Raw genomic sequence first — 16,527 nt, forward strand, 5'->3', positions numbered from 1 at the left:
CCTTTGTCTCAGGCTTTGATTTTGGTGAGCTCAGAGTGAGTGGGAGAAAAATACTCCCAACAGAGAGCGGAGCTAGAGAAAGGCGCTGGCCACCGGCAGCCCGGGGCAGCTCCTTGTGGCCCACAGTGCTCTGAGCCAGCCACTCATGGAACAAATGTTGACAGGGCACCCACCTGCAGCAAAACACTCTGTGGGGCTTTAGGGAGGTGAAGGGACACTGGTCCTGCCCCAAGAATAGAAGAGGAGATCCCGGAGGGTGGACACCAGCAGGACTTGGACACAGGAAGAAACAAAGGTACAAATTGGGGCTCCCAGGAATCAGGAGACTTACCCACTGGCCTCACCTCTCAGGGCCCCCCGAGGCTAGAGGGGAGCAGGTGTGGGGCTTTGTTAATCTCAGAGATAGTGATCCATAACCTTGTAACCCTAACCCTCCCCACTGTGGACCTCTGAGCCCCAGAACATCTGTGCAAGAAAGCCTGCTTTTCTTGTCTCTCTCCCACCACCCCCCACTAGACAGGTCGATGCTGGAGGCTAGCATCAAGTAGGTGCTTCATAAATGTTAGTTCTCTTCTGGTTCCTTAGAATAATGAATTAAGCCGTATTCCCTCCAGGTCACTCAACATAAATTCCATTTTTCTAGTCTGACTGCTAGGCCCACCGTTTTTTCCCCAGAACCCTTGCCTTTGAACATTTTAGAACATGGTTTTGATCTGACGATTAGCATATTACACTTAATATGCTGCTATTTTAACTTATTCTTTTTCTCCCCCTAAATTATTTGCAAGTCAACACTGGCACCACATTTGTGGTGTTTTCCAGTCACAGCCACATAGTCTCATTGCTGAGGCCAGCCCAACACCTGGCTTCTCTGACATCAGGTGACAAGAAGGGGCCTCATCTGGTCAGCCCCAGACCCAGGTGAGCCTGAGCCGTTGGTGGGAAGTGACAGTGAGGACTCTGATGTCAAAGTATGCGCAGTCTCCCCCTCGACTCCCCAAGTTTCCACAGTCTCCTGGCATTTGCTGTTTCAAGTCTGTGGCCAGGTGTGGTGGTTCATGCCTGTAATCCTAGCACTCTGGAAGGTTGAGGTAGGAGGATCACTTGAGCTCAGGAGTTCTAGACCAGCCTAAGCAAGAATGAACCCTGGGCTCTACTAGAAACAGAAAAAATAGCCAGGTGTGGTGATCAGCAAGTGCCTTAGTCCCAGCTACTTGGGAGATTGAGGCAGGAGGATCACTTAAACCCAGGAGTTTGAGGTTGCTGTGAGCTAGGCCGATGCCTTAGCACTCTAGCCTGGGCAACAGAGTGAGACTCTTGTTTAAAAAAACCAAAAAGTATGTGGATGGTATTTGTCTCCCCTATATTCTCTATCTCTGAGAGACAAACTTTTGGTTTTGTTGCTGTTGTCTCCAGGACATATCATAGCATCTGGCACATGGGAAACCTTCACTTAGTGTTTATGGAAGGGGGAATGGGGTAAGGAAAACTGGGAGTAGGTGATGGGAGGGCAATTATGTCAATGGTACCACGTTCGTGGTGTTTTTCAGTCCCAGTCTTACTACTGAGGCCTGGCCACCATCTGAAAGGTGAAGTGGGGATATTTGAGCTGGGTTTTGACAAATAAGTAGGAGTTTACCAGGTGGGCAGGAAGGAAAGGCGTCATGCCTGAGGCATGAAGTGCGTGGTGTTTCCTGGGAACCGGAAAGGAGGCAGAGTGCCTGGAGTGTGGGGCAAGATGGGGAGTAGCTAGCGGGGGCTGGGAAGGTGTTCTCCACTGGTTACCTGATCATGGGGGGGACCCCAGTGGACTGCAGCAGACTGAAGACAGAGGGTGGCCAGACGGTGGGACTCATGCTGGAGAAGGGAAAGCTCCCACTTGGATTTCAGAGGCATTCCCCAGCCAGACCCCCATGCTCCTTCTGCAGTTGTCCATGGGAAGAAAATCATGGTCACTGTTCCTCCAAGGCCAGGGCAAGGTCACACACAGATCCCCTAAAAACCCCAACATCCCCAGAAACATGAAAAAGATTCCCAGGGAGATGTTGGTTTTAAGAAATGAAACTCTGCTAATGGTGATGAGCTGGCAAAAAGGGAACTTATAGCTAAAAACGTTTGGAGGTTATTTGGGGCATTTCCTTAAGTTAGAAGTACTCAAAGCCTAGGACAGACCTAAGTTCTCCAGTACCAAATACAAGAGCTGCTGCCCCTCTTAACAATGAAAATGAACACAGTCTTTACTTAAAAGTCAACTGTGCCCCCAAGAACACACACATACTAAGGGAGTCTCTAGTAAGAAGAGACTGTCCTGACCTGCTCCTGGCCCCTCCCCTCTCCAGAATCTAGCCCAGGTCCCAGTGCCTGGCTTGGGTGTCCAGAAATAGACTTGCACACCCACACACCTGTTGGTATAGGTCGCTCTTTTACGCTTTTTTCACATAATAATGGATCATCCCGTACCGTTTCACACAGTTTCACCACCTTCTGCTTTCTGGATGCACATAATTTATTTAATCAGTACCTTAGGTAACCTGACGGATGGTGAGGCCATTCCCAGTACCTCCTGATGTACATGTGCAAATTCACCTGAAGAGTAAATCCCTAGGAATGGATTTCTGGGCCATTTAAAATTTTGATAAATATCATCAAATTATTCCCCAAAGAGACTGTGCCAAATCTACTTCTGCCAACAGGGTAAGGGGCTGCCTGCCTTCTTCACCACCTTGGGGTGCTGGTAAACCCTGCACTGCTCCCACCTACATGGAACATAGTGGTGTGAGGTTTATTTCACCTGCCAGTTTATATTAAATCCCACTTCCATTTAGATTTTCAATTGAGTAACAACATAGTGCAAATACCAGAAGTCAGTCTCCCTGTATCCCTGCCCTCGAGCCACTCCTAGAGGAACTCTGCTCCCAGCGTTTTCTTTCTCTTTCCAAGATATTTCACACATATTCAAACAAATAAGTATATCTTCCATTCTCCCTCCCTTCTTTCCTTTGCAAAAATGATAGCCTATCATCTTCCCCTTTGCTTTTTCTCATTTAACAGTTCTAGGGGAGAACATTCTAAATCCGGGTATGAAATGCATTCCTATTTTTTTCAATATTTTTTTCAAAGCATCACATTTTATGGGTATATACCCTTTGCTTCTCCATTTGTCATTTGTCTTTTCACTTTTTATAGTCATGCAAATATTTTCAACTTTTATGTAGTTGCGGTTTCTTTTTGGAGTTGTGTCATACTTAGAAAAACCCTCTCCAAATTTTATACAAAATTTTTCCCATGGTTGACCCTGGTACTTTTAAGGCTTCATTTTTGACCTTTAAATCTTTGGTCCATCATGAATTTTTGTTCTGCTATAAAGTGTGATGTCAGGATCCAACTTGATTTTCCTCTGGGTGCCTGTCTTGTTGTCCCAATCCCACTTGTTAGGTCATCCATCTTGCACTCACACAGTTGAAATAACCTTTTAATTATGTTGCAGACTTCCCCATGTGTTTGAATCTGTCTCTGGTCATGTCATCCAGTGCCATGCTATTTTAACAACTGTAGCTCTGTACTCTGTTTTAATAATTGGTCAGCCTGGTCAAGATTCATCATTTTGTTTTTTACAAAAGTGTTCTCGCTGTTTTTGCTTCTGGACTTTTAGAATCAGTTTGCCTAGTTTAAAATGACATGCTATTAGTATTGTTAAATGTATAGATTCAATTGAGGCAAATTGGCATCTCTGTAATGCTGCACTTTTCTACTTATATACATGGTAAACATTTCTGTTTCTTCTCATTTACAAATAGATCATAATTTTTGCATTTTAATTTTGGATCCCAATAACTTACTGGGTTCTTTTATTGCTTATAATCGTTTTTTCAATTTATCATCTTAGGATTTCAGCATATTTCAATATATGTATATAAACAGCTACTCTGAAAAACAATAACAGCAAGAATAATAACACCACATCCTCCTCTCCAGCTTTTACAGCTTTACGTTCTTTCTCTTGTCCAGCATTTATTTCTAGGAAGATGTTAAATGACAGGGGAGTAGTGGACATGCCTGTGTTATTCCTGGCTTTGACGGGAATGCTGCAGTGTCTCTTCCTGAAGCACAGTGTTGATTTGGGGTATATCTGTGTGGGGGAAGGATCCATATATTCTCCTTTAACGTAGAACTTTTTTGTCAAAATGGGATATTCCATTTTGTCAAGTGCTTTTCAGGGCCTCTCCTTAGCCCTTGGCTGTGCCCCCCCCCCCCACAGTGTGTGCCAGTGGGGCCTGTCCTCCACCTTGTCCCCACAGTGAGTGGAGACCCTGGTGCAGCAGCAGCTTCTGGCTCTCTTGATCTCTGTAAAGCCCCCTTTTAGCTGCAGGGAACAAAACTCCACTTAACCAGGCTGGGCCCAGCGGTCAGGCCTATAATCCTGGCACTCTGAGAGGCCAAGGTGGGCAGATTGCTTGAGCTTAGGAGTTAGAGAACAGCTTGAACAAGAGCAAGACCTATCTCTACTAAAGATAGAACAATCAGTTGGGTATTGTGGTGGGTGCCTGTAGTCGCAGCTACTGGGGAGGGTGAAGCGGGAGGATCATTTAAACCTAGGACTTTGAGGTTGTTGTGAACTGGGCCTCCGCCATGGTACTTTAGCATGGTCAACAGAGTGAGACTCTGTCTCACACACACACACACAAAAACAACAACAAAAAACAAAGAGCAACAAAAGAAGCCCACCTAACTGATTTGAAGCAAAGGAGCAATGCAGACCAAGAATCCCAGAGGCAGGCAGCCTGTGAGTTAGCTGTTTGGGGCATCCCCTCTGCCTCCTTCACCCTCCTTGGCCAGGTGGCTGTGCTCACTAGCCAGGGTGGTCACGAGATGACCATCAAGCATCCAACAGGCAGGACGTGCCTCCTTCATGGGAGGGGTCTCCTGGTGAGACCTCAGAAGCAAGGAACCCTGTCCCAGATATCCCACCAGAAGCCTTTCCTGTGTCCGTGCGGCTGTATATCTAGTCTTAGGGAGGCCTGCAGTAGACCGTTTCCATTTCCTTTAAAATCTTTAGTGTGTGATAACTGCACATTTCTTTTAGTGGTTGCATATGATGGGATTCCATCAGGTCTGTAGTCCTAGTTCACTGAGCCAGTGCCCTGCTGTGGACGTGCTATGCTTCTAACCCCACTGGACTTTGTGCTTGCTGCTTGTTTGGGTATTTAGGGTCCTGAAACTTTGCAGTGCCCTCTGTGGCTCTGCCCTTCTTAGGCTCCCAAGAATTTCAACTTTGGCTCTAGCTCATCAAGAAGTTCCACTGAGTGTCCAGAGCAGGTTGTGAAAGCTCCACAAAGGACAAGGAAGAGAGCCAGGCTGTGGTGTGGCTGCCCTGGGGCCCCTGGGAGCTAGATACTTGGGGTGTCCGAGGATCCCAACCTCTGCGTTGGGACTGCTGGAGGCGGTCATGACGTTTCTTGTACATGTGAGTCATATCACTAACTCCTGGGCCCATCAGGGCCTTAATGTGGAGTATCCAGACACAATTCCAGTCAGGGGTCGTCATTGTTTGCCTGGAGACAAGGAAATCTTCCAAGGAGGAGAGGGGCTCACAGGGTTTTCTTGTGTCCCAGTGCAGCTATGCTGGGTGTGGCCACTGAGGGAATGAGAGTGCTGTGGCAGGGGATTCTATGGGTCCCTGTCACGCTTTGGCAAACTTTCTCCTTCCTTCATAGCAGCCCATCCATCCTCTTTCTTAGGAAGCAGAGCACACGGACTCCTTATTACAGGTTAAATGGATATTACCTGTGGGAGCTTCATAAAGTCAAGGACTTGCTCTCAGGGCTGCACTCTCTTTTTCAGGGGTGCGTGTACAGCATAGTAAGAGACAGAGTGAAGCAGGCCCCAAAGGAGCTATGGGGACCTGAAGTTTCTGCTCCACTCGCCCACCACCTGCCCTGCTGGTAGCCTGCCCTTCCCTGGGAGGGCTGGTGTCGCCTACCCAGACAGAGCTCAGGGCCAGCTGCAGCGCTGCCCTAGGGATGGGGCAGAGTGGGGAGGGGTGCCTATTGTGCCCCTGGGGCTGTGGTTGCCATGAGAGGCAGGACTTGCACCTGTGACTGAGTGACAGTGGCCGAGAAGGAAGGACCTGGCAGTCAGGGCAGGTGGACAGGAGACCTGGCTTTTTTTTTTTTTGCAGTTTTTGGCTGGGGAGGGGATGGGGAGGTGGGGAGGGGGACTAGGTTTGAACCCCCACCTCCCGCATATGGGGCCGGCGTCCTTTGAGCCACAGGCGATGCCCAAGACCTGGGTTTTCTTGCTTCTTTCCTGTGGCCCTGTCGTTTCTCTGCCTCTTCCTTCTGGATCTGTTTTTCTGGAGGGGCTCCCTCCCTCCCTGCCTGTTGCCCCACACATAGAGGCCACACAGGGCCTGACACCTGACAGGCGTCATCTGACAGTCCCACTCTTTCTCCTGATCCAGCACCTCCTCTCTCCTGCCCCTCTGCCGTCTGGTGTCTTCTTTGCTTTCTGCATTTATGGTGATACAAAGGCTTTCTGGAAATACAGAGGCCAACTGTCAGCCTCCTCACATCCCTGGCCAAGGGCTGCCAAGGAAGGAGGCAGGAAGCAGAAAGCCCAGTCCCTAAAGAGCCCCACCTACTGTGGAGCCATCCTAATGAGGCAGAGCATGGCCTGGGGAACTGGCACCTGTCCGTGGCCTGAGTCTGCATAGAGAAGACAAGGTCAGCACCCTACTGCCTTCCAGAAGTGGCCTTGCTTTTGTAGCTGAGCAAAAAGCACGTCTTGCCTTTTTGGTAATTTCTGCATGGGAGGCCCCAGTCCTGTGTGTGTAGGTATCCTGGCCCAGGTTCACTCCCCAAGGGTGTGGGGAGGAAAGTGGTCAGCACCCCCAGGAGGTCAGCTGGCATGGAGGCCCCTGCCCTGTTCCCTGCACACAGTCCAAGGTAGTCAGGTGCAGCTCGCTCTGCGCTAGGATCTGGGGAAAGCCGAGTGTGAGTGGCTTACAGTCCAATGGTAGGGGAGCCACCTTGATCCCACCCCTCAGTCCACAGAAGTGCGCTGCACAGCACCCCCCAACCAGAGTTGTAAACTCGTTAGGGCAGGATGCAGTGGGAGCACCCCCTCCAATTATGGCAGTGAGCTAGGAGGTAGAATCTGTAAAGTCACAACCCGTTAACACTTCAGTACAGAGTTCCTCGTCCAGGGGTAATAGTTGTCTTCTTGTGAAGAGTCTGGCAGGCACTGCAGGACAGCAGCAGGTAAGAGCACAGAGAAGTAAGGTGGCAAGAGTGGCCAGAGCAGAAGGCCCTGGAAGCAGCAGTTCTGGCCCTTCCAGTCCTTACCTGTTTGTGAACAAGGTAGTCCATCTCTCTGAGCCTCACTTTCTTCCCTTGCAAAATGAGCATCATAACACCTACCTCCCAAGTTAGGAAGAAGATAAAATGCCGTGGTATGTGTAATTACCTGGCACAGAGCTGGTGCATGGGAGGCAGTGGCTCCTGCTGTTATTTCTTACCATTATGTCATCCTCCTCATTGTTATACTGGGGGAGATGTGAGGACGTACACTACCTCATTCCCATGGTCTGAGCCTGCTGAGGCAGCAGGCCACAGGGGGAAGTTGTGCATCAGACTGTATTCTGACAAGATGGGAATTGTATTCATCAACTCTTGATGTGTAACAAATCACCCCAAAACTTAGCAGCTTAAAACACAAACATTATCTCACAGTTCTGTGGGTCAGGTGGAGTGGCTTAGCTAGATCTTCTGGTTCAGGCTCTCTGCGAGGCTGATGCAGGTGTTGGCTGCAGCTGTGGTCTCATCTGAAGGCTTGACTGATGGAAGATCAGTTCAAGCTTCATCACATGATTGTTGGTAAGGCTCAGTCCCCTGAGGGCTGTTGAACGCAGTGCCTCTGTCCCTTGCCAGCTGTTGGCAGGAAGCTTTTCTCAGTTTCTTACTATGGGAGCTCCCCACAGGGCAGCCGTCAGCAAGGCAACCTACCTGCATCGGAGCCAGGTATGAAGAAAACAGGAGAGGGGAATGTTAAGTGTCTTGGTAACCTGATCTCAGAAGTGACATCCCACAACTCCTTGTCATGTTCCATTCCTTAAAAGCAACTTACTAGGTCCGGTCCACATTCAAGAGGAGTGATTATCAAGGGTATGAATACCAGGGAGCAGATTCATTGTGAGTTATTTTAGAGCCACAGAGGTAGAGCCAGGAGCACATACTGTAGCCAAACTCTGCCTGGGATGTTCAGATCCCCAGCCCTCAGGAGTGGGTTGCGAGTATAAAATGCTTTAGGAGACCAGCTGACAGGTAATTTCTCCCTGACTGACCAAGGGCAGTTGGGAAGTTCCATCTGACTAGTCCTGTGACCTCAGACAAATTATTCAACTTCCTTTAGCCTCTGTTTTCTCATTAGTAAAATGGGTGTCATAATTATACCACCATAGAGAGTCATTGTAAGAGCTAAAATATACAAACCTCTTAGAACAATGCCCAGCACTCAAACTTGAATATTTAAATAAGAAATCTCACCTGTCACCTGTACAGAGCCCTGCATGTGTCCACAATGACCCTGCCATGCACTGAGTTCTTCAACCCTTTCCAGGCACTGGACCAGTCCCTGGGGACACCAGGGTGAATGGGTCTATGTACATGAGACATTCATTCCTGTAGCAGACACATTCAGTCAATATGTGTGCAAAGAAATGTGCTGCTTTTCAATCGGATTGGGATTAGTTCTTTAGGGAAAAAGCATGAGATCAAGTGGATAGGCGAGGCGGCTCCTTAACAAAGGTTCCCACCCAGAGGAGGTTCCTCTAATTGAAATTCTGGCTGAGGCCTAAAAGTGAGAGGAGTGGGCTACACAGAGCTGGGACAATGGGGGACACCCAGGAGAGTGCCATGGCTGGAGTGGAAGGGCCTGCATTTGAAGGGAAGGCTGGTGGCAGCTTGGGGCCCGGGGTCACAGAGGTAGACGAGAGAACTGGAGGCCCAAGGTCATTGGAGTTGGGTTTCATTTTAAGAACAGTAGGCCTTCAGAAGAGCAGTTGCATTTTGCTCTTAATTAGCTGCTTTTCCTTGTTGAAGAGGTGGATGGATTGGGCAAACAGAGGAGATGGACAGTTGAACAGGTGGCATTTACACAAAAAGCACAGCCCCTTGCTCTTTACTCACTGACCTCCAGTTGGTGGCCATTGCCTCCCCAGCCCTTCTGGGCTGCCCTGTGGTTCCGGCTCCTGACAGTATGTCCTGGGAGGAGTGGATGATGCTGGAGGAGGGAGGCCAGGCCGGAGAGGGCAGCTGCTTCCCACTCCCTCTGTCCCAGGGGCAAGGGAGGTACTGCAAGACTGGCAGCTGATGTCATGAAAACAGTCAGCAGCAGCTAAGTTCAAATCCTGACTCTGCCCTTTCCCAGCCAGTGACCTGGGCCACCAGAAGCTCTGAGGGCTTCAGCTTCATCTGTGACACCGGCCCATAAGGCCTAACCTCCGAGGTCCCAGACACCACCTGCAGGTGCCCCTGTGCCTAGCACCTGCCTTCTTTGTCTCATTCAGTTTTCCCAGGCCCCCAGGAGGTGGGTCCACTTAGTGGCCTTGTTTTGCTGATGAAGAAAGGGAAACAGAGAATTAACTAACTAGCTCAAGGCCATGTGGCAATTGAGTGCTTACATTTATCAGGCTTCTCTTGTGTGTTCATTAGTCTCCTCCAACCTGGTGCGCAGCCTCTGCCACCTCCACCCGCAGGAGGAGCCTGATGCACAAAGCTGGTGGAGCCACTGTTCCTAAGTGCCAGAGAAACAGGATGGAGCTCCCAGGGCAGTTGGACCCAGCCCTGGAGACTTAACTCTGGGGTGGAGAATGCAGGGGAAGGAGTGCATGGCCGGCACACTGGCAGGCAGACCTGGCAGACCGCCTGCTGCAGGGATCCTAGCCCCGCCCTGGGCAGTCCCAGTTACTTCCCTGAGAAAATGCAGAAGTTCCCCTGGAGAGACAAAAGGCCCCGGCCCAGCACCTGCCGACAGAGCGGACCGGCAGCCTTGTACCAGCCCCACCTCAGACAAGTGTCCCAGAGTGTCCGTGTGCCACCACAGCCCCTCCGCCCTGCACCATGCCCTTCTGGCCCACCAGGCATCTGAAGAAGAGCAGGCATCTGTCCCGGGGTAAGTGGGCAGCCGGGGTCCTTCCTGGGCAGCCTGCATGAGGCAGGCCCGGAGACTGGGGAGGGAAATTACCTCTCAGAGGGAGAGTAGAGAGTAGGGTTTGATGGCCCTGAGCCGACAGAAAGAAATGAATGAAGACAGGTGCAGCCTGGGACAGCCTGGTGAGGGGGAGGAGGTGCCCTGAGGAGTCACTGCCTAGGGCCGGCACCATACACATAGGCAGGTCTTAGGATATCTGAGGGTGCTAGGCGCACACACTGTCTCCTGATGCACCCCCCAAAGACAGCACACACCACCCCCACCAGCCCTAGTTTACACTGTCCCTTACTGTGGCCACCACCCACATGTGGCCACTGAGTACATGACGTGGCAAGTCTGAACTGAGATGTGCTGTTAGTGCTAAATGCGTAATAAACTGAGACGTGCTATTAGTGCTATTATGTGTGTACTGTATTTTGAATACTTGGTGCAAGATTTTTTTTGGTAAAAAATCTCTATTTTCAATGGACTACATATTGAAATTAACAATGCTATTTTAGATATATTGCAATAAATAAAATATAGTGCAGCTTTTGTTAAGTTGACCATCCAGTCACATCAGTAACAAACTGGTCAACTTAAGGTAGTCAGCATAAGGAACTAAGCCTTACATGCGGTGCATGTCTGGTCTATGAAAATTAGGTCAACTTAAGGAGGTGGTCAATGTAGGGAGGTGGTCAACTATGGAGGCTCTACTGTATATCATTTAAAATAAATGAGCCTGCTCTTTTTCACTTTTTTTTTTTTTTTTTGGAGCCAGAGTCTCACTCTGTCACCCTGGGTAGAGTGCAGTGGCGTCATCATACCTCACTGCAGCCTCAAAATCCTGGGCTCAAGTGATCCTCCTGCTTCAGCTTTGTGAGTAGCTGGGACTATAGGTGTGCACCCCCACACCTGGCTAGTTTTTTGTAAAGAGAGGATCTTGTTTTTGATCAGACTGTTCTCAAACTCCTGGCCTCAAGTGATCCCCCGTCACAGCCTCCCAGAGTGTTAGGATGACAGGCGGGAGCCACCGTGCCCTCATGCACTCGTTAACATCACACCTGCCTTCCACTGAGTGCGTGTGCACCAGTTGTTGGCTCTGGTCCCCTCCGTGTCCTCCAGGTGTGCTTGCTTTGCTGGTGTTGGCTGTAGTAGAGACAGAGTGGGCTGGGCCGGCTGTGCAGTAGAAACAGTGTGTCATAGAGATGCATATGGCACGTGGCGTGTGTGGTTCTGGTCAGTGCTATGGAGAGAATTAAGTCCAGGAAGGAGCACAGGGCCTGACAGGTGATAAGTGGTGAGGTTTAAAGAAGGTGGTCAGGAAAGATTCCCCAGGAAGTGGCATTTGAGGAAAGGCCTGCAGGAGGTGAGGGAGCAAGCCCTGCCACGTGGGGAAGAGCAGCTTTCCTGGCCACAGCAGGAGCAAAGAGGAGGGAGCAGCAGGCACAGAGGGGAGGGAGCAGGGGATGGTGGGCAGGAGTGGGCAACGGGCCTCACAGCTGCTTGTGAGGGCTTTGCTGAGCTGGGCCTGCTGGGGCTTGTTGAGCAGAGGCATAAGAGCTGGTTCGGGTCTTATTTGGGTCACTGTGGCTGTGCTATTGAGAACAGATGTTGGGGGCGAGGGATGGAGCTTAGAGACCATGCCTGGACTCCAGAAGAGGAGTGATGGTGGCCCAGCGGGGAAGCAGTGAAAAATGCTCTGAAGAGATTGTGACTGTATTGTGAAGGAGGTGCCAATAAAATTTGCTAACAGAAACGGCTATGAGAGGGGAGAGAGAGTGAGGCTGAGGATGTGTGTGGCCTCCTCTTGAGTGACCAGGAGACAGAGCCTCCCTCCACTGACAGGTGAGGGTGTAAGCAGGTCCAGATGGACTTCATAGTGGCCTGGAGGGCAGGGGGAAGTGAATTTGGAAGGCATCAGAATAAGGACAGCCTTTAAAGCCAGGCTGTGTGAGCCCAGCAGAGGGGACTGGGGGTCGGGGTGAAGGTGAAGGGGAGGGAAGAGCCAGGGTGACTCCCAGCTTTCTGCCTCAGCACCTGGTCGCTGGCTACTGAGATGAGAACCCAGGCAGGAGCTTGTTGGATAGAAGAGGTACTGATAATTTTTGGACATGCCATGTTGTGCCTGCAGAATGTCCCTTGACTATAGAATTGTAAAGGTCATTTAGGCTACGGCAGCATAGATCTGGTTGCTCGCTATTGACTGTTCTCAACTTGGGGCAGTTTTGCCCACAAGGGACATTTGACAATGTGAGGGGCATTTTTGATTGTCACAACTTGGGAGGGAGGGGGAAGCTGCTGCTGGCATCTGGTGGGTAGAGGCCGGGGATGCTGATAAATGTCCCCCATACCTCTTGAAGAATTATCCGGCCCAAAATGTCAGGAGTGCTGAGGCTGAGAAACCCTTCTGTATATTGTGTTCAACTGAATATTATAATCAAGTGAACGTTTAGAGTCTTACTAGGTCCCGGGTGCTAAGCTAAGTGACTATCCCATTTCTTTCTTCTGACAAAGGGGTAGCTTCATTTCTTCACCTTATAGGGGCTTGACTCCCATACTAGGAGACGTTAAGACAGTGTGATCCAGTGGTGGAGCCGAGGGTCGACCCTTAGAGGTTGGGCTGTGAGCGCTGCCAGGATAGCCTCAGCTGCCTGTGACATGTCATGGGATGGGTGGAAACACAGTGCACACAGATGGGTGGGAAAAGAAAAGAGAAAACCAGGAACAGTGACAACGGACCCTCATCTTTCATTATCAATTTCTCTCTAAAATATCTGCTGGTATGATTAGTTTTCTTTAAAGCTAATACTAACATTTTCTAAGTAATAGAGAAAAAAGCAAGTATAAACAATTGACCCCTGTAGAAAATCCCAAACTTTGTTGTAATAGCACATTCCGTATCCCCTCCATTGCCATCCAGGAGATTTCTTATTGAGACAGGAGAATGGGTGTGAATCCTGGCCCCTTCTCCCTGTTCATTCATGAGTTGAATGTTTTACTTTCCTAAGCCTCAGTTTCTTCCTCTGTGAGATAGGGTCAGTAACACTGCTTCCTAGGGTGTTCACGAGAACTACCTGTGACTGCATGTCAAGCGCCTTGCAGTGTTTCATGTACATTCGGCCCTAGACAGGGAGCAGGACTTCTACTCACAGATATCGTGAAGTACAAAGGAAAAAAGGACAAATATATGAAATAATGCTTTCAAGATACTGGATATCAGCGAAGGAAGGACTGTGACATGCCCAAGATTGGGAGATAAAGGAGGTGAGCCCTGCACATGCGCCAGCTGTCTGCCTTGAGGAAATTGCAGACTATGATGAAGGAAGGGGAAACCCAGGCAGAGCTTGTACTCCAGGAGTTAGAGAGACAGAGCTGAGAGTCCAGTCAGGACTGTCCAACCTGCAGCCCATGGGCCACATGCAGATTATGTGAGGTCATTTTTGCTAGTCTGTGGTGTCAGATATCATCAAAGTTGTGCTCAAATTGTTTTCTGTTTGTGTGTTTGTTTTTCGCTCATCAGCTTTAGTTAGTGTTAGTGTATTTAATGTGTGGCCTAAGGCAATTCTTCTTCCAATATGCAGCAGAGCAGAAAAAGTGTTGGACACCCCTGTGAGAGCTGCGAGAGAGAAAAGCCCCTTGGGAATTCAGCTGAGCCCCTTGCATCACCACAGGCATGTGAGGAAACTACCCAGGGCTGCAGAAAGAACTACTAGAAAGTGTTAGAGGCAACAAGCTAGCGCAGAGCAGGCAATGGTGTCTGTTTCACCTGCCAGACTGGAAAACCTCATAGCTTTTGAGACATAGCATAGCACACACACAAGTATTTTCCCTCAGGAGGGGGAATAATTAGCTCTGTACTGGATCACCTCATAAATCTTTTTTTTTTTTTTTTTTTGAGACGGAGCCTCAAGCTGTTGCTCTGGGTTAGAGTGCTGTGCCATTATAGCTCACAGCAACCTCCAACTCCTGGGCTCAAGCGATTCTTCTGCCTCTGCCTCCCAAGTAGCTGGGACTACAGGCACCCACGACGCCTGGCTATTTTTTGGTTGCAGCCATCATTGTTGTTTGCTGGGCCCGGGCTGGATTTGAACCCGCCACCTCAGGTGTATGTGGCTGGCACCTTAGCCTCTTGAGCCACAGGTGCCGAGCCAATCACGTCATAAAGTTTAGAAGCAAAATCTGTAAGGATCAAACTCTTTCCAAGAACTTAACTTCATCCCAGAAAAAGACTCAAGAATATTTATAGGAATACAGAAACATCCAGCCTCTATCCACCTTGAAATTGCAGTGCCTGGTCGGCACCTAACCAGAAATATCAGAAATGCAAAGAAGCAGAATATGATCCATAATAAGGAGAATAATCAATCAAAACCAACCCAGAAATGACACCAAGTTTATTATTAGCAGACAAAGACATTACAACAGTTTTTATAACTGTAATACATATTTTCATAAAAGATGTAAATTAAATTTCTTGAGCTCCTACAATGGATGAGATAAAAAATACGCTGCATGGCATTAATGGCAGATTAGAAAGACGAAAGATTAGAAACTAGAAGATATAACAGCAGAAACTATCTGTATCAGTTTCCTATTGATGCTATGATACATTCTCACAAACTTAGTGGCTTAAACACCACAAATTTATGATTCTGAGCCCTGGGTGCAGTGGCTCACCCCTGTAATCCTATTACTCTGGGAGGCCAAGGTGGGTGGATTGTTTGAGTTCACAAGTTCAAGACCATCTTGAGCAAGAGCAAGACCCCATCTCTATTAAAAATATAAAAACTAGCTGGGACATTGTGGCAAGCACCTGTAGTCCCAGCTACATGGGGAGTTGAGGTAAGAGGTTCACTTGAGCCCAAGAGTTTGAGGTTACCATGAGCTGTGATGATGTCTCAGCACTCTACCCTGGACGACAGATCTCAAAAATTAAAAATTTATGATTCTGTAGGTCAGAAGCCTGGCAGAGGTTTCACTGGGTGTAATTCAAGGTGTCTGTAAGGCTGTGTTCTTGTCTGGAAGCTCTAAGACACAGTCTGTTTTCTAGAACTGTCCAGCTTCTAGGGATTGCCTGCATTCCTCGGCTCCTGTCCCCTGATCTATCTTCAAGACCAAAAATGACAGACCAACTTCTTGCCACCTTGTATCCCTCTGCTCTCTCTTTGTGTAGTTACTTCTTTCTCTGACTCTGTTCTGCCTTCTCTCTTTTCAACGACCCTTGTGATCCCATTGGGTGCACTTTGATCATCTAAGATAATCTTCCTATTTTAAAGCCAGCTGATTAGCAACCTTAATTCCATCTGCAGCCTTAATTCTCCTTTGCTATGCATCCTGACCTATTCACCAGTTTCAGGACTCAGACAGGAATGTCTTTAGAGGGGGGAGGGGGGCTACTATTCTGCTACCACACTATCCAAAAATAAAACACAGAAGAAAATTTAACAACCGTAAACACAGGACCAATGAGCTGTGGGATAACTTCAAGTGGGCCACTGTACATGTCATTGGAATCCCAGGAGAGAGGAGGAGGTGGGACAGGAAAAACCACAGTTGAAGTCCTAATGGCCAAAATACTTCAAATGTTATGAAAACTGTGAACTCAAATATCTAAGCAGTTCAGTGAATTCTACATACAGGAAACATGAAGAAAATGATGTGGAGGCACATCATAACTAAATTACCCAAACCACTGAAACAGTAAAAAGATATCTTCCATACGAAAGCAGGGATGGCAGCAAATTTCTCATAAGAAACAATGCAAGTGGGGAGATGGGAGCCACATTTTCAGTAGTGAGAGGAAAACATTTTTAACCTCAAAATCTTTACCCAGTGAGCATATCTTTCAAAAATGAAGATGAAATAATGACCTCCATATTCAAAAGCTGAAGGAATTCCTCACCAGGAATTGCAAAGTATAGGAAATGTTAGGGGAAGGCCTGCAGGCAGAAGTAAAATAACACTCCATGAGAATTTGGATCTGCACGAGGGAGTGAAAAGCACCATGGTGACTAGGGGGGTAAATATGTTCTTTTTCTTGTCATTTAAACCTTTTCAAAAGCAACTGACTGTTTAAGTAAAAATAATACCCATGCATTATGGGATGTATAACAGCATATAGGAGTAAAATATGTAACAACCATGGCAAAAAGTTCCAGAAAGAAGAAATGACAGATAATCTCCTAAGGTCTTTATACCATACGTGAAGGCGTACAATGTCACTGAACGTAGACTATGAGAAGTCACATGTCATAAGCCCTAAAGCAATTCCTACACATGAAGAAAGAGAAAGATTTTCACTAATAAACCAACAAAGGCGATAGGATGGAATCACTA

The 16,527-nt window shown here is 48.3% G+C and overlaps 1 protein-coding gene across 8 annotated transcripts in view; it reads left to right on the forward strand.

The window, feature by feature from the left end:
* The window catches only part of ARHGAP22 (Rho GTPase activating protein 22), a 232,792-nt gene that overhangs the window by 179,282 nt on the left and 36,983 nt on the right, over window positions 1-16,527 (forward strand). For 2 of the 8 annotated variants that reach the window (XM_053585381.1, XM_053585385.1), the window contains exon 1: window positions 10,049-10,170. The exons of the other annotated variants lie outside the window; for them this stretch is intronic. In XM_053585381.1, the coding sequence (XP_053441356.1) occupies window positions 10,119-10,170 (52 nt within the window). In that variant the 5' untranslated portion in view covers window positions 10,049-10,118. Of the gene's footprint in view, window positions 1-10,048; window positions 10,171-16,527 lie in introns of those variants that run through there. 8 annotated transcript variants of the gene reach the window in all.

Source organism: Nycticebus coucang, chromosome 3, assembly GCF_027406575.1.
Source record: "Nycticebus coucang isolate mNycCou1 chromosome 3, mNycCou1.pri, whole genome shotgun sequence".
NCBI lineage: Eukaryota > Metazoa > Chordata > Mammalia > Primates > Lorisidae > Nycticebus > Nycticebus coucang.